This window comes from Eptatretus burgeri, chromosome 3, assembly GCF_056783735.1.
Source record: "Eptatretus burgeri isolate ZD-2024b chromosome 3, Ebu_testis_v1, whole genome shotgun sequence".
Lineage (NCBI taxonomy): Eukaryota > Metazoa > Chordata > Myxini > Myxiniformes > Myxinidae > Eptatretus > Eptatretus burgeri.
In genome coordinates this window covers 100,933,474-100,960,821 of record NC_140963.1, presented here as the reverse complement: position 1 = coordinate 100,960,821, position 27,348 = coordinate 100,933,474, and the positions used below count along the sequence as shown (strand labels likewise).

The 27,348-nt window shown below is 43.8% G+C and overlaps 1 protein-coding gene across 14 annotated transcripts in view; it reads right to left on the bottom strand.

Moving 5' to 3' along the window:
• The window catches only part of LOC147030538 (histone-lysine N-methyltransferase 2C-like), a 240,631-nt gene that overhangs the window by 69,339 nt on the left and 143,944 nt on the right, over positions 1 to 27,348 (bottom strand). For all 14 annotated transcript variants that reach the window (XR_015056437.1, XM_085874679.1, XM_085874678.1 and 11 more), the window contains 13 exons: positions 25,952 to 26,011; positions 23,963 to 25,669; positions 19,085 to 19,213; positions 18,767 to 18,906; positions 16,515 to 17,935; positions 16,037 to 16,148; positions 15,539 to 15,614; positions 14,890 to 14,956; positions 14,385 to 14,617; positions 12,688 to 14,226; positions 4,662 to 4,877; positions 2,697 to 2,858; positions 2,451 to 2,589 (listed from right to left, as the gene is read on the bottom strand). Coding sequence is in view for 13 of the 14 variants with exons in the window: in XM_085874679.1 (XP_085730805.1) it covers positions 2,451 to 2,589; positions 2,697 to 2,858; positions 4,662 to 4,877; positions 12,688 to 14,226; positions 14,385 to 14,617; positions 14,890 to 14,956; positions 15,539 to 15,614; positions 16,037 to 16,148; positions 16,515 to 17,935; positions 18,767 to 18,906; positions 19,085 to 19,213; positions 23,963 to 25,669; positions 25,952 to 26,011 (6,001 nt within the window). In the remaining variant the exon portion in view is untranslated. The remainder of the gene's footprint in view (positions 1 to 2,450; positions 2,590 to 2,696; positions 2,859 to 4,661; positions 4,878 to 12,687; positions 14,227 to 14,384; positions 14,618 to 14,889; positions 14,957 to 15,538; positions 15,615 to 16,036; positions 16,149 to 16,514; positions 17,936 to 18,766; positions 18,907 to 19,084; positions 19,214 to 23,962; positions 25,670 to 25,951; positions 26,012 to 27,348) is intronic.

The window sequence follows — 27,348 nt, the reverse complement described above, 5'->3', positions numbered from 1 at the left end:
TAAATGTATTTAGAACCACAAATGATACAACAATACCCTTTGGTATATATGAAACAAACTCATAACGTTTTATGCACACCATCAATACACTTAAATGTGTGCTCTGTTTGTCACGCAAAGGACATCAAGGCTGTACACAAGTTCTTGCCATGCTCGACTCAGCGTTTTTGCGTCCACCAGTGTGCATGCAGCTGTTATCCGAGAACAAAGATCCCGCAGGTTTGCCACCTTCGTGTTGTCGACAACATCTTTGACAAACTCCCAGAGGAAAAAAAAACAAAAACAATGTGGATTTTCTCTGGTGGTCGTGGTGCCAGGTCCATCTCAGCCAATCTCGCGACATGGAAATTTTTCATCCAGGACGGCTCAAATGACAGGCTCAATGAGGGGGAGCGCCAACACGTTGCAAAATGATATCGGGTTGCCGGTTTTCAATCTGCGGGAAGGCGAATCCTTGCAACATGCTCACATAAATTGTTGATGTCACTGTATCCTCCACAAAGTAAAACGGACGCACCACAAGGTCATGGAGAAGGCCACACCACACAATGACCTTTGGACTGTCGTGTATGTGTTCAATGACCACGTGGGGGGTTTTCAGAGCCCCATATGCTCACATTGTGCTGGTTGATCCTCCCAAATACAGGAAAATAAGCTTCGTCTGTGAACATGACATTTTCCGGTAATCTTCGTCATCCTCGATGCGACTGAGCATTTCCAAGGCAAGAGCCATGCGTTTGGATCCATCATTTTGTTTGAGTTCCTGCAGAATCTGCAACTTATAAGCTTAAAGCTTCAGCCTTTTATATAAAATCCTGTATATAGTGCTGGTTGGTTGTCCCAGTTCTCTGGATGTGTCTAAAATTGATTTTCTGGGAGTTTATTGAAATGATTGATGGTCGACCGGTACTTGTCTGTTTCTGACAACGTCCAGTGTCCTTAAACCTCTTGAACCATTCTCTGATGCTTGTCTGCGATGACAGATTCCTTCCATGCCTTGTACGGAAATTACGTGGAATTTGCGTGTTGGATTTCCTCTGGATTAACCATTCGATGCACTGAGCTTTCTCCCATGGAGTCGCCATTTTCTTTAACATTAAGCCACCAGACCGGAAAATGAAGAAAACTTCATGAGTTTCTGTATCATAAAAAAAACAAAGGGTATCGTTGTATCATTTGTGGTACTAAATATAATAACAACCAAAGTTGTCAGGTCTTTTGGGAACACCCAGTACAATCGTGGGTAATGATCTCAAAAGACGTACACCTCCAAAAACAAATTACATGACGTGATACACTGGCTGCTTGAATCTCTGGAAGGAAGAGTGAGGAAAAAAGGGTCTCTGAAAAAAGGGTGGTCTGAGACAGCAGAAAGAGAAATAGAAGAAAAACATAACTTGCATTAAAAGCTTATCTTATTCTTTTTCTTCTTTAACAGCCTCAATTATTCCCAAGCTCTTGTGGGGTTGGCAGGGATAAGTTTTTGGCCCAAGTCTTTCACAAACTGGCTGGGCAGTCCTGACGCTCAACTAAGTGGTTTGGGCAGGAAGGTATAATTTGTTCAGGGTGCCGGCGATAGCTCTCCTACTCATCACAAAGGAAACCATGGGATCGTTAACATTCACCAACGAATGCTGACAGATGGGACTCCCGTTTAACGTCCATCCGAGGAGGGCACACACATTGATGAATCACCCTGCCTATGAAAAACCAGGATCAGAGAATATAGCTGGGTCGGGATGTAAACCCAGGCGAGAAAGCTTAGAGGTGAGTGCGTGTACCTCGAGGCCATCCTGTAAGCCCCAAACAAAAGCTATAATAATTACAATAAAAATAGCTCAGCAAAAGCGGGCGTAACCCCTTAGCCCATGCATTTTAAAAGGAAGCAGTGATATCACGATGATGCAGTAAGTTAGAGCACGTTGGATGTCATATCGAAAATCAATCAGACTTCAAGATGGCTACCGTGGTGGCTAGTGAAAATCGCAGCGCGCCCATTTTCGAAAGGAACCTTCCTCTACCCAGCCCCAACACACACTGCAAAAATGGGTTTAATCGGACAAGGCGTTCTCCTCAAAATCGACGGAAACCAATTTCCAGATGGCTGCCATGGAGGCCACATTGAAAATCGCAGCAGGCCCATTTTCGAAAGGAACCTTCTTCTACTCAACCCCAACATACCCTGAAAAAATGGATTTAATCGGACAAGGTGTTCTCCTCGAAATTGACGGAAACCAAAAGTTGACAGACGCCCGGACAACGCCTGTGACGACAATACCCCTTAACCCAATTCGGGCTGAGGGGTAAAAATGATTCAAGAAAGAAAGGATAAATTACACGTCAGAATAACCATTAAAAACAGAATTAATTCTGACTTTCTTTCGACATTGCTTGAAATAATGTTTTATGACATCAAATGGCATCACCAGTGACCTGCTGCCTTTCCTTACCCTCCTGGCCAATGTACAGTGCTCTCTTCACAGACATTTCTTCTGGGGCAGCAAATCCGTTCAGCAGTTTAGTTCGGCCACCGGGTGGTGGTGTAGGGGGTAGAGAGAGTGGAGGTGTTGGTGGGTCACTCATGTTCTTCTGGAAATGCATGGTAAAGAGAGAGACAATGCATGATGAAAGGTGAATTATAAATCATGGCAGAGCAGGAAATGTCCGATAAAGCCATGCATGCCAGTTGAGCAAACCTCGCAGTACAGTTGGAGGTAGTAGTCCGGGCCTCCATCAAGTACCGCCTGACCGTATGAACCACGAAGTTGACTTTCGCCATCGAGCCGCCCAGCTCCAAATGGTGCAAGCAATTCCAGACTAACTTCAATGACTGGCTCGACCAGTGGAAGAAGTGGGAGCTAAGGGTACAAAGGAAGCTGTTGTCACTGATGTGCATTAAACCATTCACCATCAGCAATTGCATAATTCCACCTGCACATTGTGTCACAACAGAGCACTTTCACTGTGGAAAAAAAATGGTTCCTTTAGACAACACTGACCCTTGCTCACAAGTCTTATGATAAGGACTTCAGACTTCTGAACAAGGTTAGCACATAGTATAATGGGGAACACATGCACATGCTGAAAATTCACTGAAGCCACGTATCGAATGCAAACGATCCTGAAAGTGGTGTTCAATGTTGGCACATCTAAAATAATCCACCTATATAAAACACAGTATATTTGTGTGTTTGTGTATTTGTCTGTCCACTTCATACGGACAATTGAAGGGTTTTAAAGGCTAATCTTTTAACATGACTGTGTGTTCACTACGGTCTATTTTTCAGGATAAAATAAAACTCGAAAAACATTTTTCATAAAAGAGCAATTACGTCTCTTCTATTGGAAATGTAGACAGTGACTTGCAACCAGGCCTCAAGAGCAGTGTACACAAGCGTTTAAAAAAATAACAATAAATACAAGGCACAGGGAGGGGAATTGTGCAGCACATAATGTGCAGCACACACAGAGTAAAACGAGTGTTCAATTCTGTCCTTAGGATGTCTCATAAATAAAGGAGATATAAACACACCTCACACTAGGCCGAGGCTTCAGACTTTGGCATGCTAACAAAGCTGTACCATCAAAATGAAACATCCCAGAAGATAAAGAAAATAAGGTCATATTTGTACATGTAGTGTTTTAAAATAATGCTTCTTGCTGCAAAACATATCTTCCAGCCTCCTTGAATATTTTGAATAAAATAATTCTGACCCATCACTTTTGATGGGCTTTTATACTAGTAATAATAACAAGAAGCGAATACTTCGATATCACGTGGCTGGGGGCAGTAAAAGTCTAGGTTAAGGATGATGAAACAATTTTGCAGTTATAAAATTTAAATGTAGACACTGTGAATTAGCATGCATGATGGGAAGAGTTGTGACGTTGGACAAATTTCTATTTATAGCCCTCAAATCAAAGGGACGTATGGCGGCCATAAGTGTGACAGAAGACGTGATAGAAGACACAGGACAGAATAGCCAATTATATAACAGCGCGATGTCGCCGCGCTGTAATAATAATAATAATAATAATAATAATACAATAATAATAATAATTTGAGTTCAAGAAAAGGAACTTCAGTGCAGGAGGAGGTCGTTAGGCCAATCAAGCTTGCACAGTGGTTGCCAATCTATGGCTGTTTGTCCATGCTTAAATGCTGAGCATCAAGCAAGGAAAAGCAGCACATGCTATTCTTATTGGTACGACTCACTCGGGTTCAGGTTCGAACCACTTACCCACAAGACCTGGAGTGGACGCTCTAATCATTAAGTCACAGAGTCTGGTCCAAAAAGTATTTTAACTCTTTTTTTTTTTCCATTTTATTTCTTGCAAAAGCCTTTTATTTCACATTTTGTTTTGTATTTTTTTTTTTTGCACCAAAAAGCATTTTGTCTGTTTTGAGATTTCAGTGCAGCATGACATCACTCAGAGCATGCTCAAAAGATGTACACCTCCAAAACCAAACAAAAGTGTGAGCTCAGAAAAGCACTAATCAACATCAACATCAACTTACATTCCTCCTGCCAATCCAAGGTTAGCAGCTTTTCATTTCAAAGGAAGAGGCTTATTGTTGGAATTTTAGAAGAAAAAGCAAAAAAAACAAATAAAAAAAGTACAAAAAATAAATAAAACAGAATCGCTGTGATGAGCAACACCTGTTTCAAGTGGCTGAAAACTGCTTCCTTTCCACTGCTGATTTCCAGTTGATTCTCTTCCCCTTTCCGCCTCCGTTTCACGACCAGAGCATCGGCCTTATGTTGAATGTGTTTTACTTTCGGCTCGGCAAGATGTACTGATGTGTCGTACACAGGACACTCGGGATTCGCCACAAGGCTTGCACGCTTCTGGGATCGAGAATCAGAATTCTCTCCCTGCAACAAGTATCACAGGAGCATATTACTTGGGTATGGATGAACTTAACAAGTTAATCCATTGCAAAGAACATCGAGTTCATATCCATGTTAAAAATATACTTGAAGTAGCCTTAGCAATTATTGTATTATGAGCAAATACCACCCGTCGCTTCGCTGACGGTAATATGAAAGGTGGGAGGGAGAAAAAGAGGGGAAAAAGAGGGAGAGAGGGGAGGGGGAGAGAGAGTGGGAAGAGTGAAGAGGAAAGGAGAGAGAAGGGAGGGGGAGCAAGGAGGGGTGGGGGAAGGGAAGACTGCGAGGTGAGAGGAAGGGAAGGCAGACGTGCGGTGGAGCAATAATTATGATTCATAGTGTTTCATCAAAATGATTCTGCAGAGAATAACAGTGAAGATGAAAACAAAATAATGTCTGAAATCCATTTTCGACCGGTCATACTATAAACACGGTCTGGAGAAAAACTCAAGTGTTGGGAGACAAACACTGCCTGGACACGTCCAGAGCCAAGCTGGCCGGAGACAAACTCCCGTCCGGACATGTCTGGAGACCAAACACCGTCCAGACATAACCATCGTCTGGATATGTTCAGAGACAGAGACAGACAGAGGGAATAGGAGAGTGAGAGGAAATGTGGGAGGAGGGGGCTACACTGTATTTTGGGAGAGGATAGAGTAAGGATGGGACAAAGAGAAAGAGAAAGAGAAAAATAGAAAAAGAGAGAGAGGTTGGGGTAGGGGAGTTAGCAGACAGAATGTTATGCTTTATGAACAACACACACATATACACATAAACACACACACACACACACACACACACACACACACACACACACACACACACACACACACACACACACACACACACACACACACACACACACACACACACACACACACACACACACACACACACACATAAACACACACACACACACACACACACTTGGCTGACATTGGCAATTTTTTGGGAATCGGCAGGTTGTAGTCAGTGTGATTACCAACTACAGTACTTACTGTATACAACCCAGAAACCTTGAGTAGCTTTCACAGAAAAAAAAAAAAACATTACATTTAAAAAGATGTTTCAGGGATATGTTCACAAACCTTATTCTTTATCCAGATCCGGATTCGGATCTTCACCAAAATCGAATGAATTTGTCCTTATCACACACCCAACCTGTCCACCAAGTTTCATCCCAACCCATCCACAACTTTTTGAGATATCATGATATATATTACTTTAGCCCCATCTCTCAATGGTGAAGAATCAGATAAAAATTAAACAATTCTCGTATCCAGAACTGGATTCGGATGTTCACCAAAGTCAAATCAATTCTTCCTCGTGGCACTCCATCCACAGCCTTTTGAGATATTGTGCTATACATTGTTATGGCCCTATCTCTCAACGGTGTGAAGAATCACTTAAAAAATTCTCAGATCCGGATCAAGATTCGGATCCTCACCAAAATTAGGCATTTCTCTCCTTAGCCAGTCATCGACACACACAAAAAAATTTCAGAACGATTGCTTGAAAACTGTGGCCAAAAATCATGTGGCAAACAAACAGATGAAAAAATCACTCACAGAGTAACACTTGGCGAAATGGAAGGACACTCAGAAGAGTGCATACCTCTGCCAGACTGAACAGTTTAAATTTTGCATCCCACTGAAAGGTCGCATCTGAATGCAGACCTTAACCAAAAATCGAATCGGCTTGTTCTTCTCACTTAAACCAACTTTTCCACCTAGTTTTGTCACAAGTCCGCAACTTTTCAAGATAACATGCTATACATAGTTTTTGGATCCATCTCTCAATGGTGAAGAATCACTTAAAAAATTCTCATATCTGCATCCGGATTTGGATCTTCACCAAAATTAAGCATTACTGTCCTTGGCCAGTCATCGACACACACACATAAAAAAAATTCAGAACGATTGCTTAAAAACTGGCCAAAAATTGTGTGACAAACAGACAGACAGACAAACAGACAAACAAGCATTCATAAACTGGTACTTATGAAATTGTCAACTTCACCTCTGACTTTGTCTAATAAAAGCTGTCTCTCGAGAAGGGAGCGACGCAAACCAGAAGTTTCTACGATGATTCTGTACCAAACCATCAAAAATCGAATGTTTGACCTCACTGTGACCTTGACCTTTGACCGATTTTGACCAAAACCTAATCAGCGCTAGCCATCACCCTCCTGAATCACGTGGTGTAATTTGACATTGGTAGCTTCTTCCGTTCTCAAGTTATTGTGCCTACAAACAAACACACAAACACACACACAAACAAACAAACAAACAAACAGAGGACGGAAGTCATCAATATACTTACGAAATCTTTAGATTTGGTAAGTAACAAACACTACAGACCAACATAGTTGGTGAAATATTTTTTCGCCAGTAACAAACACAGACGGAGAAGGGTGAAAACATAACCTTCTTCACCTTTGGTGGTGGAGGTAAATTTCATGTTATATATCAGTTTTTTTTACCCGATCTCTCAATGGTGAAGAATCACTTTAAATATTAAATAATTCTCGTGTCCAGATCCGGATTTGGATCTTCACCAAAATCTAATCAGTTTGCCCTTGTCACACACCCAGCCTGCCCACCAAATTTCATCCGAATCCGTCCAAAACTTTTGAGATATCGTGTTTTACAGGGTGTCCATAAAGTCTCTTTACAATTAAAAATTTTTATTACAAAATCAAATGAATAGATAAACCTGTGTAAATTATTACAAAGTGAGGAGTAGATATTGAAGGAGTAGTGAGGAGTTTTTTGCCTCATTTAATACACTTCTATATGGGCAACATTAGTTGCACAAAGCACATCAAGACGGTAGAAATTATAAATTGTAAAGAGACTTTATGGACACCCTGTATATCATTTTTGGCTCGATCACGCAATGGTGAAGAATCACAAAAAATTTTCGGTTCCGGATCTGGATCCGGATCTTCGTCAAAATCGAATCGGTTCGTCCTTGTCACACCCAACCTGCCCACCAAATTTCATTCGGATCCGTCGATAACTTTTTGAGATATCCTGCACACAAACAGACAAACAGACAAACAGACAGAAAGGGGTGAAAACATAACCGCCTTCACCTTTGGTGGCAGAGGAAATTCATAAATAATATTAACAACAATTATCATAGTAGTATCATTTGGCAATAATAATAACGAACATATAATCCCCAGCCTGGCCCAAGCACATCTGGACTTAGTGAAAGGCAAGCTAATGCTCAAGCAGTACAGCAGGCAGGTATGCAACAAGGCAGTGAAGACCAATAAAACTTTGGTCCAATAGGCCCACAAGTTATATAAATCATGCCTACCTTGTTCACATATTTTTTGGAGTAGCATCCTTAGATCCTTGTTACATTAAAAAAAAAGTTTTTAGTTCTTGTACAGATATGATAGCCTAAATGCTGTCTGTCGGAGATCAAAAGGAGAAGTCTGACACACATGCACACAGTTCGTGAGTACATGTCTGCTAATTTTCTTTACAACTTGAACAAACTAGATGCAGAAAAACGGACTTGTCTGTGTCTGTTTTGTAAAGAATGACAGGAGCAGCTTTTGAAATAATTTGCTGAACCAACGAACGGATAATTATCGATGAACAAAGTGAGATAAGGCAGAGTAGGAGTTGACTCCAGAGACTTGGCAGCATTACAGATGGGTATTCAGCTCTGCATAATTTAGAGTTTGATTGCCGGTTCCGATTGAGGGAATCGATTACAAGTGGGTAATCGATTATTTCGCCCAATCCTATTCGCCACATGTGTAAGGTGTACTTGTGCTGCTCATGCAATTCCTTATTGTGATGCCTGGCAAAGGCTTGGAGCTGCAAAACGGATGTACATCAATGCAGCAGCCAACACTGGTTCCAGATCGACACTGGCAATACCAGGAAACTGCAAGAATAGCCACAGAAATCGGATTCAACTTACACATTGTCGGCTTTTGAGGTGACATGACTGCATTCGCGAATGAAATTATTCATGCAAATCATTCTCAATTCATACTTGCTTCAACATCATGATTGTGAAGGAACGACTCCAAAATTATTTTGCGGTTACGATTAGGTATCTCTATTAGGAATCTCTTCCCTTTATAAACTAGAGTTCGTAGAACACATTACCCCATGCAGTGTTAAGAATATATACTTCAATTTAAATAAAATAACGATTTTAAAGATGGTTGAAAAAAATCCTAGAAGTTTAGCGATGCCCCGATTTAACATTGCTAAACTTCTGGAATTTTCTGGAACAACATACCCCTATTTAACATGTCCTATTACTGCTAAACGGAAGGATTTTGAAAGTTCAAAAGGTGATTTGTGTTTTTTTCCATTAATTAAGTATGTAACTCAATTTAAATGAAGATTGTAAATTTCTGAAGGCACTGCATATAAATTGTAAATTTCTGAAGGATTGTAAATTTTTAAAGGGGGGGGGGTGGGTTAGATATTCCTGTAGACCAGATAGAAATGTATAGAATAGCATGGTCAGTGTATGGCATTTAGCACATCTTGATGTAATAAAAGTAGGGAACCGTTAGCTTTATGGACACCTTGTATATCATTCTCCTCCATTAAGAATTGTCTTCTTTGAATGTGCACCATACAGGGGGTGGTGCGTGGTAATAGTTAATTAGGGATTATGATTAAGGAAATTGTTCATATAACCTCGATGTAAACCTCTACCGGGGGTGCCGGGAGACTCAGCAAGAGAGAGAGAGAAAAAAGGGGCAGAGCTCGGATCACCTAGAAGGGGGTGGATTTTATTGTTAACGGAACAATTAACGCAGAACGCACGGCGATTTTATAATCCCCAGGCAGGTGAGGAGTTTGGTATCGGATCAAGCGGAGTGGCCAGCGTTTTCTAGTGCCCTCATTGGTGTGCAGATAATTACCACGGCGCTGTCCCCGCCCATGCGAGGGAATGACAGCGAAAATGGCCCCATGATGCTTTGAGCTTTCCCACATGGCTAAGCTCCGCAATTAACATGGGACTGGGGTGTTTCGTCATGCTCTCCATGCACAAATGTGCAACACTGCTCACCAAATGGGGGGGGGGGCGGCGTTATTGAGCGGAGTGCTCGACTTATCGACACGACGTCGAATGGAGTCTAGCGTACACTTGCGCTCCAATTGAGATGTCTGCATGTCCAGACCCGAGTGTCGGCAATGGCGTGCCGGCCGCTCCCATTCCCTGTCGGCCCCAAAAGGGAGTGGCGGTTGGTGGTGGTGACTGTGGGTGAGGCGATGGTAGTGTCAGCGTAGTAGCGCGTTCTAGCATGGCGGTTGTTTGTGGTCGCAGTTTGTTATGGTCGTTGGTTATGGTGGAGGTGTCAATGGTGAACGTAGGAGAGCATGGATTGTGGTTCAATAGTTTGGTGGTTATAATCAAAGAGTCTTGATGGTGTTTGAAATGTTGTCGCATTGGGGTTCGAGTGAAGGTCGTAGTGAAATGCCCGTTGAGCGATTCAAAGGGTTTTGGCACATTTATACCAATGAACTGCCTGTTTGTTATGATCTTTGGTGTGCATGCATGCATCAGGGAAGGATACGTTCATGTGTGGAGAAGCAAGATAGGAAAAGAATCGGGGAAAAAAAATCCTGCCTAATCCCACACAACGCATATTGACCCATACATCTGTTACACATAGGGGAAGGGCTATCTAAAACGAATAATAATGACATAACTATCTCTGGAACCGCTATATGTTGCCTGCAATTGCCTTGGGGATGACGGTTTCGCAGAACCATCACAATACAGAATATATCACTTTTATGTTCACTACAACCAGAATGCCCCAAAATAGTTTTGAAAGGGTCTTCCTTCAGCCTTATCGATAAACCTACTTTACAAAGGCATGCAAAGGTAAATGCAGATTTTAAAGTTTACAACTATATTTCAAAAGCATGTTTATTTCAGAAAATAAACAGGGAAAATATTTTAAGAACACAAACTCCTGACAGGAGCGACAGGGAGGGTTCAAGCTATTATCCTCGCTGGGGTATATAGATTGCGGTACATCTCGGCTTGTGCCCTTTACTCTGTGATGGGCGTGATTAGCATCGATAGATTTCCTCAAGGATGTCACGATTCCTCCAGATTTCTATCATTATAGTGTGAAACAGCTGTAGCGACTGTTTAAAAAGGTACTCATACGTGTTTGTGGTTTATAATATTTTTACTTCTGGTAGGTTTGCCCCACGATACGCCAAAAAGTGATTAATATACGTCAACGCGGCATTTGTCGAAGGAAGAAAAACCTCTTGGGGAGAGTGGATATTATAGGTATTAATACTGTTGGTTCGCGAAAAAATATTCTCACGAAAAAAAATCAGTGACCACTATATTCATTATTGTTGTGGGTCTGTCTGTCTGTCTGTCTGTCCCGAGCATAGCTCCGTGGGTTTTGATCCGATCCTGATAAAATTTTGGTGCGAGGTTTTTATCATGATCTATTTGTGTTTTCCTGAGAATGGGCGTGGTGCGCCCATTATGGGCAGAGCCACGCCCAAAAAACATGTGTTTTTAGGGGGTAGCAGATTTCAATTTGCATCTTCTCCTTGGGGATTTGTCGAATCTGACAGGGGTTTCAGTATTTGGTTAGCCCAATGGCACCTGCATAGCCCCACGGAGCTCGATTTTTCATTTTCGTCCCAAGGTCAAGGTCACAAGGTCACGAACTTCGAAAATTTCGAATTTTGACATAAAATCATACGACCGCCCAAACTGTGAGAGCTGGGATGACAATATTTTTTATGCATAATCTTGAGGTCATTCCCCACCTAAAGTCTTGAAACCATTTTGCTCTATCTTGAACACCTTGCCCGAGGCGCCCCCTTCAAGTTTGTTTTACGCTGATTTCATCAAAGTATGGATAATCTGAGCAGTGCGAAATGCCATATAGCCTATATGACGTTATATTGTTCCTGGAATGTTCCAGAGGAAGTTTTGCACCAAAGGTCATAATCCTTGACCTTTGACCTTTAAAGGCCACAAAGGTCAAATTTTCAAAGTTGTGGGAATCGAACCGGGTTTTCGACCTTTTTCGACGAACTAACTCCAATAAGCTATAGCACGTATCCTGTTTCCTTATTTTAATGTCCACAACATTGTTTTGTGACCTTTAAAGGTTATGCAAAGGTCAAATTTTTAAAGTTGTTGAACGAAACAGGGTTTTCGACATTTTGCAGCTAATAACCTGTCACTCGTACCAAATAATGTTGATCATTTTTATAACTTGGTCAAACATGATCACATTGTCTCATCCTTGACTTCTGAAACAATCTACATCGTCAAATTCCGCTCGTGAACCATCGTCATCTTCAGACTTGTTTTCTAATAAACAATATTATGTTATTATAATTCGTGTTATAAATATTTTTGTTTTTAGAAGTGGCCTTGGAGGAATGCCATGAATAGCTATCCAAACATGAATATACACCTTAACAGGGATTTTTCCCCAAGGAGGAAAACCCCCTGGGGAGGGAGGCAAATTAAGTCGCTTTAGCCTCCATAATGTGACCCTTTATCCTCCTGTCAAGTTTGGTTGAGATTGGATAAGTAATTACCGAATATATCACGATCAAAAAAACCATTCAGACAGACACCAAATTGCATATTTTAGTATGATGATAATATGATGATCAATTTCTGTGGACTTCACCTTTTTCAAAAATGACAATTACGTGAGTTGACGAGAATGTGACATGCTTGTGATAGGCCAATCGGCCATTTTCTGTCAATTTTCTTGCAATGTGTGGACATTATTTCTGAGCCTCACCTGGCCTTGCCCCTCAGCTTTATTGCAGTCTTGCTGCCATCGCTGAAACTGCCACAATGCCTGCTGTTGGTCCTCTTCCTCTGAAGCCTGCAACCGTGCGACTGCTGGATTTCGTGTCTGAAGCAGTCGTTTGAGCAACTGGTGGCCAAGCTCCATGCGGCCATCATCGGAGGTACAGTGGATCGGTGCTGATGATTGCTTGTCTATGGGGCTGGCAATCAGTTGGGACTTTAATACCTGGCATGGCTGAGTGGACCACCCCCCAGACTCCTGTTTCACTTCCCTCCGTCGCATCTCTGTCTCTGGGAAGCTCTGTTGTCTGCCAAAACTCTGACAGTGTGCAGATGTCAGAGGGCGCTCAGGTATCACAGGTTTGAATCGATTTGCGGTCTCGGAATGATTTCGTCCTTCCTCCCTGCTCGATCGGAGATGGGGTTCACATGGCACAGTTACAAGCCCATGGCAGTCCATTTTGGCTTCAATATCATCGCCCTGTTTTGAAATCTTTTTGTCGTTTGAAACCCTGCTAAAGTATAAGTGGGCGGTGCCCAACATGCTTGTGGAATATTCAGGATAAACTCTTGGGTCCTGCCCCGAGATAGGATGTGATGCATGTTGAGCACGCCTTTGTTCTATGCTGTCCAGGGTGGGGATTGGGGTGGAAAACGTTAATGCAACAGTTTGCTGGACATCCATTTGTCCTGAAAGTTCATCGATTAAAAATGGCTCAGTCGGTACAACCTGCTGTTTTAAGCCAGCCTCCACTCTATGCTGATGTTCAACTGTGTGACCCTGCATGGTTGTAGGACTGCAATGGATCTGCAATGTTGTGGGTGGTGGAAGTTGCTGTGAGTTGGTGAGAGGTACCCGTTGCTCTTGCACAGAGCCTAACTGGATAGTTGTAAGTGCAGCTGGACTCGATGCCTCAGTCTGGACTACTTCATGCTGCATCAATTGATGCTGATAATGTTGCTGCTGAAACTGGTGATGCTGTACTTGATGTTGCTGCTGTGGTGTCATTGCAGGGTTTGTAGTCATTTGATGTTGTGTGTGCAAAGCAGGAGGCACATGCGTACCAGTTTGCTGGGGCTTGAACTGAGCCTCAGGTGGACAAATAGGATGAACACGTGATAAGGCCATTGGTTGATACTGCGGCTGTTCACCAACGGTTAGCTTTGGCAACATGCAAGGTTGCGTAGCACCATTCTGCAATCTCTGCTGCTGCTTAAGTACTGCCTGTATCGATGCTTGCTGCACCACAGAAGCAGCACGAGTGCACGGTTGCTCAGAAGTAGACAGCTCAGCAGCCGAAACCATAGCCCAAGGTGCTACGGCAATGTGGCCCGGTGTCTGTTCCTGTGTTACTGGCCGCAAAGCAGCGATTTCACGATGGGGTAGCTCTGTCCTTCCTGTTGCCAGTGGTTTTCTGTGGGATGCCGTTTGTCCTGAACAAAGTTCCTTTTCTCGTTCCGATAGGTGCCACTGCTTGTTCCGAAACTCCTCCATGAGTTCTGCATGCTCCTTTTGTTGTTTTTTAACCTAGACAGATGCAGGGACATAAATATAAACACAAATCAAGATTTCGAAAAACTATCCTGTGAACAGTTGCCTTGATAGTTGTGGTTAATCGAGAGTGGGTGAGTGGATAGACAAGCGGTGGAAAAAAAAAAAAAAGATCATGAACTTCAGGTTCGAACCTGCTGCAGCTGTTTCTGCACAAGACCCTGCTGCTCAGTAACTTGCTTCAGATGCTCAGCATCAGCAGAAGCCAACTCCCGGCCTGCTTTTCTGGCAGTACGCTGTTTCGCCGAAAGGGCTTTCCTCGCCTTGCGATGAGCTGCAATTTGTTCCTCAAGGAGTCGTTGCTGCATAGCAAGTAAGCCCTGTGTGTCAAGCAGCCACTCCTCATGCTGCTTTCTCTGCTTCTCATCTACATATTCACCGCAAAATGAAAAGGAGTACTAAAGCAGGATCGTTGAAGGAAATGGACTTCAATGTGGATGAAGTGTGTTATTTCTCAAGCAACAATATATTACAAATGAAGCAAAATATACCTGCATAAACCAATATGGGGGTTAACTTAAAGGATTGAGAAGTCATGTTCTTGGCTCTGAAATAATGAAAGGATTTTTTTTTTTTTTTGAATTCCACTTTTATGCAAGTACCAGACGGAACCTGGCACAGGCCTCGATGAGCATTTACCCAATGTGCAGTGGCCTCTATTTTCTAGGATCTGTTTCACAGCTTGTGTTGCACTTGCAGCTTCCTCCTGGACACAATAGGATGAAACAATCTAATACAGCACAAAGAGATTAAGTTCACAAGAAACACCACATGGCAAAAGTAAAGGCAAAGTTAAACTAGAACGGAACTAGCGATGCTGTGCGTATACGTCAGATAGCACATCATTGCTGAAACAGCTATGCCAGATAGCTCGCTCATGTCAGACAGATGCAGAACATTATCGATTTATTATCTGGCAAGTTATTAATATATCCTGTCTGTCTGCCACCCAGCAGTACAGCAAGCCAATCTAATCAGTGGAACGATTATTAAACTATCACACGTGATTTGTTAAATGGCCAATCACATATGTCTGAAAAAAGCAATGAATTTTGTGTTCAATGGCTGTCGACATGATTATTGTCAATGTTATGGCCCTGCAACGTAACCGCATGGCAGAGCGTGAGTGTTCAGCGACCAAAACTGCAGGTAAACCTGATGTACGAGGTTTCGTTTTCATGTGGTGAACACAATGATAAGCCAACCGTTGGGTGATAATGGCTGCCAGCTTTAATTTGCCTTTACAAAATGGCAGACCGATGATACGACACTTAAAGATGCATCAAACCTGCGCAGGCACTTTTGCAGATGGGCAAGTCTCAGCCGGTGTTGATGGCTGTGTGATGGCAGGAGGGAATCCAGGCCTGGATAGCCAGACAATCCGAGAAAGACAGATGAGATAAAAACAAAACAGGTGCAACAAAGGTTTAAAAAAAAAACAAAAAAAAAACAAACAAACAAAAAAAATGAAGAGCAAATGAAGGTGAAGCAGCAGACAAAATGTAGAAAGCACTACGATACGAGGCTATCAAATGTGTGACTCAATAAATTGGGTTAACAGCTTTTCTCAAATCCTCCAATTATATTCACGTTAGATGCATGTGCGACTGACACTTGAACAACAAAATTGTATATTTTTAATGGATACAATAGCCAGGGATCAAATAAGTCAGCCAGACCCTCTTGCTGCTGACTATTTTTTTTATACACTGAAAATCTTCCCACATGCTCAAATCCCACGAGCCAAAACAAAGTAATAATCGGCACATTGTGCAAAGGCACTCACCGGTGCAAAGCGATGCTACTTTGTGCCACCACCTTCTTTATACCTTTTAGTGCGATCATCTTGGCCCTGGCTATTGGGTCGGATATGTCACCGGGTGTTAGCTTGTCAAAATCTGAAACACATGGTTTGGTTGGAAAGTTTTTATGTTGCCATTAATCAAAAGTCGCTTTGTAATAATTTTACACTTCCCATTTAAAGGATTTATAAACAAAATAAAACTTTCACACCAATGTAAAAAATAAAAACATGGACTATCGTATAACTAACTGCATGATATGAAGCATTTTTTGTGCTCTCCAGCTCATACATTCATCACATGCAGAACAAGGACATTGTGTAAAGCAATACAAGAGATCACTGTACAATTCCATTTGGAGTAGTGTGTGTGTGTGTGTGTGTGTGTGTGTGTGTGTGTGTGTGTGTGTGTGTGTGTGTGTATTTGTGTGTGCAGGCTGCAGCAGCAGCAGTATTCTTTTACCTATGTTGGAAAAGCATTCCACAGCCTGTCTGGCTTGCACAGCCAGCTGATTGCCATCCTCAGCACTGACAGGTGGCTGCTGTGCTGCAATTTTTTCCATGGGGCACGAGTTGTCTGCCAGAGAGGTTGCCTGGCAGGTCGAAAGCTTGGGCCCACTGTTGGGAAGCAAGCCTACACCACCACCTCCACAGGTCTGCTCCACAAAGCTCCTGGTACTTTTACTGCCTTCTGCAACTGCACTGGCATTTGGCACGGGGTGTCGAGAAGTGCTGTGCATCCCAGAATCCCCCACATTTACGGTGCCTGGGAGAATGACAGAACCATCACTGGGCTTTTGGTAAGTGATTGGTCTATGTAAGCTCTCAGAAGACTCAGCAACTCTCTTTTCATTTTTATTGGTTGCGGTTGCATCTATCCCTCCATGCCACATGAGGTTCTGTGTAGTTTTCCCACCAAATGTCTCCCCACTGGCAGCACTGACTTTTGGGACTCCAATCTGATTACCATGAAGGGAGATAAGTCCTGCTCTCTGGGACTCCGCCGCAATAGCCCTTTCCACACGACCTTGCTCCTCAAGAGTGTCCACAAGAGGCAGATCTCCAAAGAAATCTTTTTTATCAGCCAAGTACTCGAGAATATTGAATTCCCCCGATCTAAGAAAATCATCCAGATGTGGATCTGCGGATTCCTCCAAACCATCCAGTGTGAGCTCTGCATCACTCTTTCCAACGACTGGTCCCAGGCCCAAGCTGTCCAATTCTTCCTCCTCTTCCAAAACTTTGTGAGCAGCAAGTGCAGCTTCAATTTCTATGCCTCCTGAAGACATTGGGTGGGTCACACCGCTCACTTGACCGGATGGACAGACAGTTGATGTGGAAGTTACTCCTTGAGAACCCACTCCAGGATTAGGTTGTGGTGTAAAGTTTGATGATGATGATGATGATGATGATGATGATGAGCAGGCAGTATGAGCATTCACAGCTGGACTCGTCTGCAACTGTGGAGCAGCGCTTGTGATAGGAGTTGTGGAAAAAGGGGAGGCCAAAGGACGTTGGAGTTTCGTCTGCAGTTGATGTTCAGGATGTGGCTGAGATGCCTGCGACTGCTCAGCATTGGAGTTCAAATCAACTGGTTGCCCTGGAAGCCGAAGAGGCAGCCTAGGTTTCAAGTCCGTGTTATGCCGAAGCTCGATATAGTACTGGCCATGGTGCACAATCTGACCAGCAATACCATGGGGTTGGAATGGTGTGCCAGTGCGAACTGGTCTGACAGAACGCCCAGCATTGATCATCGTGGGTCTTTGGGTCATGGAAAATGAGCCAATAAACTGTGGGGTTGGCGATGGTGGCATGTGGTGCACTGGGACTGTGGGATTGTCCTGTCGGTTCGGGTGGAACGCCAGATCCATGGGAAGCGAAACCCTGTTGGAGATTTAAAAATACATTTTTCATTTGTAAAAACATTCAACAGTTATGTAATTACAAAATTGTATCAAAAGAGTGATCTTGACAAATAAAATGAACAAGCAAATGGTCTGATATACATATTTTTTAAATGCAAATTTTCAATTTTCATTACAGTTTGCTCAAAGTGTTTCTTGTTATCGTCAACACAAGTCCTACTGACCCTGCTGAGCTTGAGGATAATGGGCCCTTAAATAAAGCATTCGAATACACAACTGTATTAGACTACCTGAAACCTAAAACCAAGGTACAATGGTCAAAAATAGTCCATGACATCTGGGTTTAGTGAACAAGCACAACATGTAAATAATTCCATTCATCATTGTCCAGAAGAACTCCTAACATTCCAGAATAACACTAACACTATAACACACCAACACACACACACACACACACACACACACACACACACACACACACACACACACACACACACACACACACACACACACACACACACACACACACACACACACACACACACACACACACACACACACACACACACACACACACCTTTCAGGCAAGACGAGGGATGTAAAATATGACCCAATTTTCAATTTCTATTGTAATTTCATCTACCATTGTAAATTAACCGAGGCTAACAGATATGCCATACTCTGAGACATGACTGGAGTTGCTACTGTAATTCTGACAAAATCTTGCAAATAATCTGAAACATTTCAACTTCCTTCATTACCACTGAGGAAGCCAGGACGTAATGTCCAGTTCCAGCAAGGCCCAATTAACTCAGATAAAAAAAAGATGATGAAATGCTTATAAACCTACCTTGGTGTGTGTCTCTCTGCTTCAGGTGCGTGTCCTCGCTGCAACTCCGCTTGAAATGGTGAGCTTGCAGATGTGGATCCTGACCTGCATGACACTTGACCAAACTGTGTGGAAAGCAGGCTCCCATTTCCGGTACTGGGCTAAATAGTACAAATAAAACATGATGTCACCATGTGGAAACCCACAGGAGCAGGACTGAGAAATTATGCATGAAAATTGCACATTTACAGATTTATGGAACAAGTTTTTGAACAGATACATTTAGAACTGAAATACCATGCTGGCATCATGAAAAGCCAGCAAATTATTTTTTCCAACCTGGTGGGGTGCTGTTGGATAAGGTGGTGGTGGTTTGTTGGTAGGAATTCCTGGGGGCAGAGAGAGTTGGCGGGGCCATGGAGATGGGCCAACACCAGGGATAAGCTGCCTGGTCAAATTGGCTGGCTCCTGCACAGGCACACAAGACGTTTAAAAAGCCCATGTCCCCCAAATAAAACATAACAAAACGTTCTTTTTCTCGACAAAATTGAGGCTTATGGAAGAGCAAGGTGACGTGTGAGGTTAGAATAATTTGTGGTTCGAATAATTTTGACAAAAATATAACTTGGATGATATAGGGGCAGTAGTTGGGATTGGAGGAAGATGTCTCAACAACCCAAGGTATGCTGATGATTCCACTCTGTTGGCAGAAAGTAAAGAGGACTTGATGAAACTGCCGCAGACAATGAAGAAGAAAAGTGCAATGCTGGTCTTTATTTAAACCTCAAAAAATATTTAAATCATGTCAACTAAGAAGACCGACGTGTTCAGAAGGGGTGTTCCATTAGCAATCAGCTTGTAGAGCGCTCGTCAAGTGGCTCGCTTGATTTTATGCACTCAAACAAAATGGTTGATAAGGAACGGCTGGCTTGGCAAGCGATAACAAGCTGATTGGTAATGGAACACACCAATGGATGGGGTAAAGGCTGTAACCAAGCTGTCTCTGCCAGAGCTTCGGAAAGCAGTGCAGGATCGGGATGTTTGGAGACATCTGATCATGAATGTCACCTGAAATCGGCCACGACTTCACGGAACTGGATAACTGGTTATAATAGTACCGATAGGTTACCAGCGACTGCTAGCCGATATACCGCCCATGCATAAGTGCATCAAATTTTCTCCAAATTTCCCTTTGGCGATCATTAAACAACACTAACGAACCTTAGGAATATGGTTATGCATCAAGTTAAGGTCACAATTTGGCTGTAAGGGTGTCGGTGGCAATATCACACTTGAAACCATGGCCAGGAGAAATCACATATGAGGCCCCTCGGTTATGAACAATCCATATACAGTCCACGTATAATCCGATAAAGGCTAGAAGAGTCTAACAGGCAATGGGATTCATCATTTATGGATAAAGACTCGTGCAAGCAGCTATGTAAGCAAAAGATCGTCGCCGCTTATCGAGAGGCCGAGCAAGTTGAGACGGCGATGAGATAAATATAGAATGCCTTAATCACATCGAGTTTCCCCCAAACTTCATCCAGTTTAATAGCAACTGTTTAAAAATGTAACTGTACGTTGGACAGCATTGAATGAAACGTTTGTGGATGTAATAATTTTTACGTCCGGAAGGTGTGGCCCATGAACGCCATGATAACCTATTGTTGTGGATTCCCGCCACTCCGGCGTGCGGACGACCGCCTGAGCCCAATTGGCGGCCACGCATCCACCGAACGTGGCAATCCAGTCGCAGCTTTCGGATCAATGCCGAAATCCAGCTACGGGTGTGTTTTTAACCACACCACAACCTTGTCAATGCTCTGCCCGCACTACAGGGTCAATCGCCGAATTGTCGATTTACCTAATTATTTGCACGGACAGACTACCGAGAGGTTGTACCTCAACGGGGCCTGCTCGGAAACGAGCCGCTTTAAGCAGCTCTTTCCATCTGCGATTGCCGAACGGTTTATTATCGCCAAGCCCCGTTGGACCCAATTATCTTATCGGTGTTAAAAACCAGCTAGTTATTCCGAACGCAATTATGGCAGTTCAATGGAGGAAGGGACGCAACGAGCAGGTGAATATTCAAACAATGGGGGTATTTCTTTTCAATGCAGGCACGTATGCAATGAATGGGGGGATGGGGACAAGACACGAGCAAAAAGACCTACAGCCGTTGTCTATCTATTACATACATGCACTTATAACAACAATTCTACTTATCGGACAAGGCGCCACGGACTTCCATGCAAAACCCCAGAAAGAAAAGACCCGGGCTCGTAAGCCTTTAATATTTCTCAGAGCCGGGATGACCGAAAGGCTCTGAGAGACCGGGCAGGTTACCTGCCACCCTCGTGGTGACTCGCTGGGCCCTGGTTCGGTGACCCTCGATGCCTCTGCCCGCACTCCGCTGGACTCCACCAGTGCCTTCAACGGCGCCTCAAACAGCGAAGCGGCTGGCGACTCCTCTCCGGCTCCGACTCGACCAACTCCGACGACGCCAAGGAGACCAAGAAGAGAGCCAAGTCCACCGATGGCACCACCAACCCTCTCCAATTCCAAGTCCACTGATGGCACCACCAACTCTCCAATTCCAAGTCCACCGATGGCACCACCAACTCTGCAATTCCACCTCCCCGCCAGCGAACGCGGCGTTTTATCGACCCCAAGGGGAGGGGCCGCGGTGGGCTTTTTCCACCCAAAATCAGCGCCCTCCTTTACTTCACCTTTGAACCCTCATTCAGGCGGGATCCGCCCCGATCAAAGGCGAACGTGGTCGATGAATTGCTCTGGTTGTTGTTATTGTCTTTGTTGTCGTTTGTGGAGATGATGGTGAGGAGAAGTTCGTTTGTTTGAAATTAAAGACAGAAAAGAATAATGGCTAACTCGAAGATGCACAGCTCGGCACACGAATAATTCCCCTTTTGACATTGGTGGGGAAATCTAACCTGGACACACACTTAGTGAAATAACTGACCTCTGGGGAACCTGAATGGTGTTCTGTGAATTTCCACAACCGTAACACTATTATGCACTTCAGTACAGAGTTCATGCAAGGCGCAAACCCCACTTGGCTTGGAGATGTGGGGAAGTTAAATCGCTACAACCTCCAACATGTGACCCTTAGTCCTCTTGTCAGGTTTGGTTGAGATTGGATAAGTAACCACCGAATATATCGCAGTCAAAAAACAGAGACAGACACTGAATTGCACATTTTAATAAGATTATAGGACTGCTTCAGAACTTTATCAGTTCCTCTATCTTTGGTATACATGACAAAATATAGTTTCAGCTTTCGTTTTATGGTATTCTCCACCATCTTGGGCACCCTACTGCCATTAAACGTTGGGCAGTGTGGTCGTGGCAAACTCATCAGCAATGAGTCTGTGGCAAGCCAGTATCGGGTATTGTGATGCTTCAGTCACATTTGGCTCGGCGGCCGTAGGGTCTAAAAAATCTACGGCCACTAGCAATTATAGGGCGGCCGCAGTATTTCCACGGTCACACAATGTAGCAGTCACATATGTTTTTCTTTTTCGGGTAGCCGCACGGGGTATTTAGAAATTGTGGAGACCGAAAACGTGGGGGTGCCATAATGTCTTTGATTTGATGTCGCACGGTGACCTTAGGGCGTCCCTGCGGCGGCCATAGAATTTTCAAGGTAGCCTCAAGGTGCCCGCAAGGCGACCGCAGGGGGGCCCTAAGGCGAACGTGCGGCCAGACGGACGGTAACGAGTGGGTATATATACCAGTTCTTTTTCATATGTATATCATATCTCATATCTGTCATATAGATTGTGGACCAGGTTATATACAGATGTGCTTTATAATATGATAATATTATATATGTGCAGTGTAAACTGTATAATATGCTGTAATAATATATAATATGAAATGTGATGATGTGTGTGGAAAACATGCCGAATGGAAACATGCCGTAGAAAACATGGAAAACATGCCGTAGATGCCGATCTCTAGCGGTAGCGCACGGTGGACGCAGACTGCCACGGAGGCCGTACGTAGGAGAACCGTGCGTCGACCCTGCGTTGCCCGCAGGTAGTCACAGAGACCGCAAGGCCACCGTACGATGAACACAGGGACGCCTTAGGACTACTCTACGGCGACCGTGGAAATAGTGCGGCCACCGTAATTTTTTGGGGGTTGGCAAAATTCATTTTTCATTGATAAGAGCCTAAGGCAGCCGCACGAATAACGCAAGCCCACCGTACGGTCAACGTGGAACACATCTACATCATGGCTACGGCTTGTCGAATTGCTACGGCCAACCTAGAAATGAAAAAAGTTATAACTCCGCGCTCTAATTCCACGGAGACCCTTACGGCCTGTAAAAGATAGCCATACGCCCTCGGGCCACCCTGAGGCCACCTCAGAAACTCTGCGGCCGCCGCACGTTTATGTCAATTCGGGGGGGGGGGGGTACGGCCGCCGTATCCTAGCCGTAGAGCAAATGTGACTGAGGACTGAATAAACAACATTCTGTCACGATGGTCAATGAATTTTATGATTCAAATTATGCAGTTTCCAATGATAGAACCCATCGGCTATTAAGGCCATCATGTTGAGACAAACAGGCTTGGTGACCGATGACATCAAACCAAAGCAAATTCTCCCTTGCATGGCCATAATTTTACGAGGGTGAGTGGCATTTAAATCCTCCCTGTTAGTGTACGTGGTTGCTTGCAAAACAACTTGTCTTTTACCGCTTTGCTATCGACGTTTGGGCACATTCTACAGCATTTACAAATGGTACATTTCCACACCTGCTATGCATTTTCTTTCAAACACTAAATCGTGGAGTGTTCCGCAAATTGCAAGGTTCTCACAATACTTTCATAGAACCTACTTTAAATAAACCATTGAAAGCAATGCATGCCTTCTGCTTGTAGCAAAATGGATTAAACTGCTAGGACACTACACTTGTCAGGGGAAATGGGGGCGGGGGGGGAGCAGGGATACAAACCGAAGACAGAGGTATTTGATAAGAAGAAACAGATGTGTCACTTGAAAAGAGAATCATTTGCAACAAAGTCAGGGTCATCTTGAGCCTTAGCCAGCCTGAAGAGTGATTCAAGTATTGATACAAAACAAATAATGTTGAGAAAAGATACTTGAAAACCAGCAACCAATATCTTTTTTTAAGACTGGGGTATGACAAAAAAAGAAGGCGAAAGGAAAAAAAAAAGGTCCAACCTGCTTCTGCCTTTTTAGTTCCTCAAGAGCGTCTTGCTGGCCAAGTTGTTGTCCAGAAGTGACCGCTACAGCAACAATCTGAGTCCCAGCAGGAAACCCCTTGCTCTCCTGGTTGCCGTGCTGGAGTGTATGTGCTGGAGAGAGCAGCCCAGGTGAGGAAAGCACAGGTGACTGAATTGCTGGGCTCTGCATGGTGGGGCCCTGGCCTGGCAAGCGTAGTAGTCTGGCATCAAAGGTGCCTGTGTTTGGTAGAGGAGAGCATCGAAGTGCTGGAGAAAGCTGTGATGGTGATTTAGTTACAGACTTCTCTGAGATAGTGGGAGAGATGTCAAAACCTTCGCGTGAAAGAGAGTGAGCAATGGGTGGGCGACTAAAAGGTTCCTGAGAAAAGGTTCTGGATGTTGGAGGGGACTGTGAATACTGGTCCGTGGCTACAGATCTTGGAGTGTTGACTGCATATGCATAAGATTCAGATGGCAGTACCCTCGAAGCTAATGGCGGATGAGTGTAGGGGTCTGTGGAAAAAGACCGTGAAGGTGTAGGCGATTGTACTGGTGGATCAGTGGGCACAAGACGTGGTTTTGGTGTTGATCCCGTGCAAGTCTCCGAGTTCAAATGTCTCTGTATTGAGGGAGATTGCATATAATGCTCATTTGACATTGCCTCTGGGGTCAAAGTTATCTGTGAATAAGGATCAGGGGTCATAAGAGCTCGAGGAGAACGAAAACTCTCACTTGATACGCTTTGAGGAACTGGAAGAGTAGGTGCAGGGCGAGACACTCCTGGAGATTGCACGAAAGGATCGGCAGGTACAACTCGTTGCTTGGGAGGTAGACCACCAAAACTATCTGGAGTGGGTGATAGAAAGGCTGAAAGTTGTTGGTCTGCACCAGGAGGCTGGGGAATGCAACTTGTAGAGTTTTTTGGAGGTTTTGCACGAATTGTTGGTGATCCAGTTGGTAGAGCTACCAGCATCCCAGATGTGGAAAACTGTTTTGGATGTGAATATAACCCAGCAGGTGCCTCAAATGGTAGAGCTGATGAAGTTGCTGTCCTTCCACCTTGTGTACTGTAACTTGTCAGTTGCTGGGGTTTCCAATCTAGCTCTTTTTGTTTCAATGCCCCAGAACTAAGAGCATCCACATTGGTTGACACACAACTGACTGCAGCTCCTGACTGAGCAGGCTTCATGGTTGACTGTTCTTCATTGCTTGTTGGATGAGGGAGGCGAGGAACTGCAAATACACCTTCAACCGATGATGGGCAGCGTCGTGACTTCTCAGACTGAGGGACCTCAGAGGCAGACGTCGAGGGTGGTTGTGGCCTGGGCGTGTCAGGCATTCGTGAGTAAGGATCCCATGGTGAAATGGGACGGGGGTCAATGGATGACTGAATCTTTGGAGAGGATAGAAAAGTTGGTACAGCAGTGTGTTGTTGTGGAAGGGCCTCAAGAGTCTTACTGGGCATACTCGGTGTTCGTGGCTTTGCAAATGTGTTTTCTGCACTTGGAATTCGAGGAGGTGTAGATGATTCAGAGTAAAAAGCCTGGAGCTTATCACCCCTTCCATGTGTAGGGCTGTTAACTACAGCTGGAAAATTGTCAGTCTCTGTGCCCTGAATATGTTGCCGCTGCTGTTCCTGCTTGGCCAGCTCCAGCTTCTGGTTGGCCTCCAGCTTTGCCTGCTGTTTACTCTGCATTCGAAGTTGCTGTAGGTGAAAAGTCAAAGGATCATTAAGAGGGGAAAAGTAGGAGGTGAAAGCTCATTCATCGATTCAACAATATTCTAGCGTTTCGTACAGTCGAAGATATTTTCTTGTTTGGTATCATTATAAAATTATATATTTATTGATAGAATGGTTCATTGTAAAAAAAAATTCCCATGAGCAATGCGAGTGCTTCAAAAACTACCTGCATTTCAACCACACTTGTTTTGAACTCGAATGAGTGCTGATCTAATGAACAGTACTGAATAAGTCAACAGTACCAACCTGGCGCAGCTTCCACTCTTGCTCCTGCTCCACCTCACGTAAACGCAGCTGCTCTTTGCCCTAAACACCAAAAATGCAGAGCCAGCAATGGTCAACCGTGTGTTTCGCCTGTGAGCAGAAAGCCTACCGAACAGCTGAGCACATATGACAAGACGACTTTGGAAATGAAAAAGAAAACCTCTAAATTATTTTTAAAATATTGTTGTAAAGTTAAAAAAAATAAAACTATGCTGAGAGTTATCTATTTATTTAATTCAAAGAACTGTGTCTCCCTTTTCAGAAAATTTGAAAACTCTGCTGTCACATCCCCAACATGGATGGAGTGGCGCGAGCGAAATGCGCCTGTTTTTCCAGACCAGCCCGAGAGCATGACTTGAATGTTTATCGCACTCCAGGAAACACACATCGCTGACCCATCACCTCATTGTTGGTATCAAATCTGTGGTTTTAAACTTGCTGCTGTAGCGCAGCATGATGGATATGGTGTTTCTACCTACATTAGTCACACACCGTCTGATTGGACTGTAATATCTGAGTCCAACACTTCCGATATCTTATTCACAAGTTTGAAGATTGGTTGTTTCACAATCAGCAACATCGACAAATCACCTGCTAGTGTTTGGCCACTACCTGCCCCTCCAGTGTTACAGTATCCTGAAATTTACCTTTGAGATTGCAATAGCTACTACCACTTCTGGAGACACAGCACCAATAACATTCCTGGTGAACATTGATTAGACTTCAGCTAATGACCATTTCCTCCTGTACGATGCCAAACTTGGCTCCTTCCACTTGTGCAGATTAAATAGGGATTGCAGCCCTGATCTCTGCTTTGTATACATTGACGAGTCATCGCAGCCCTTAATGGGGGTCACATAAGATACTCCCCCGTTTCCCTCACAGTCAACACTGGCCTACAATCATCCACATTGGGATTGAAGTGCCACTCATCTCATCAAAGCCTCCCCTTCGATGGAACTTTCATAAAGCTAATTGGCCAGGCTTTGCCACAGAAGTAGATGAGAAGATCGCTTCCATTAATCCAAGACCTGAGAATTATAAAGTCCTTTGTAAACTCCTCAAATCTGCTGCCAAGAACAACATCCCTCACGGCTACAGAATAACTCTCTCCCCTCGCTGACTTTCAGAAACTGAAGCCCTTTTGAAGGAGTATGAGACAACCGGAAACCCAGACACAACTACACAACTTCTCTTATCTTTTGACTTTGCACACCATCAAAGGTGGATTGAAACTGCAGCAAGTATAGATTTCACCCATTCTAGCAAGAAAGCTTGGAACCTTCTCCACAACCTTGGTGCTGCAAGCCCACTCCAACATCACCCACTGCAAGTCACTGTGAATGCTGTAGCATCAAAGCTCCTCTAGAATTCCAAAG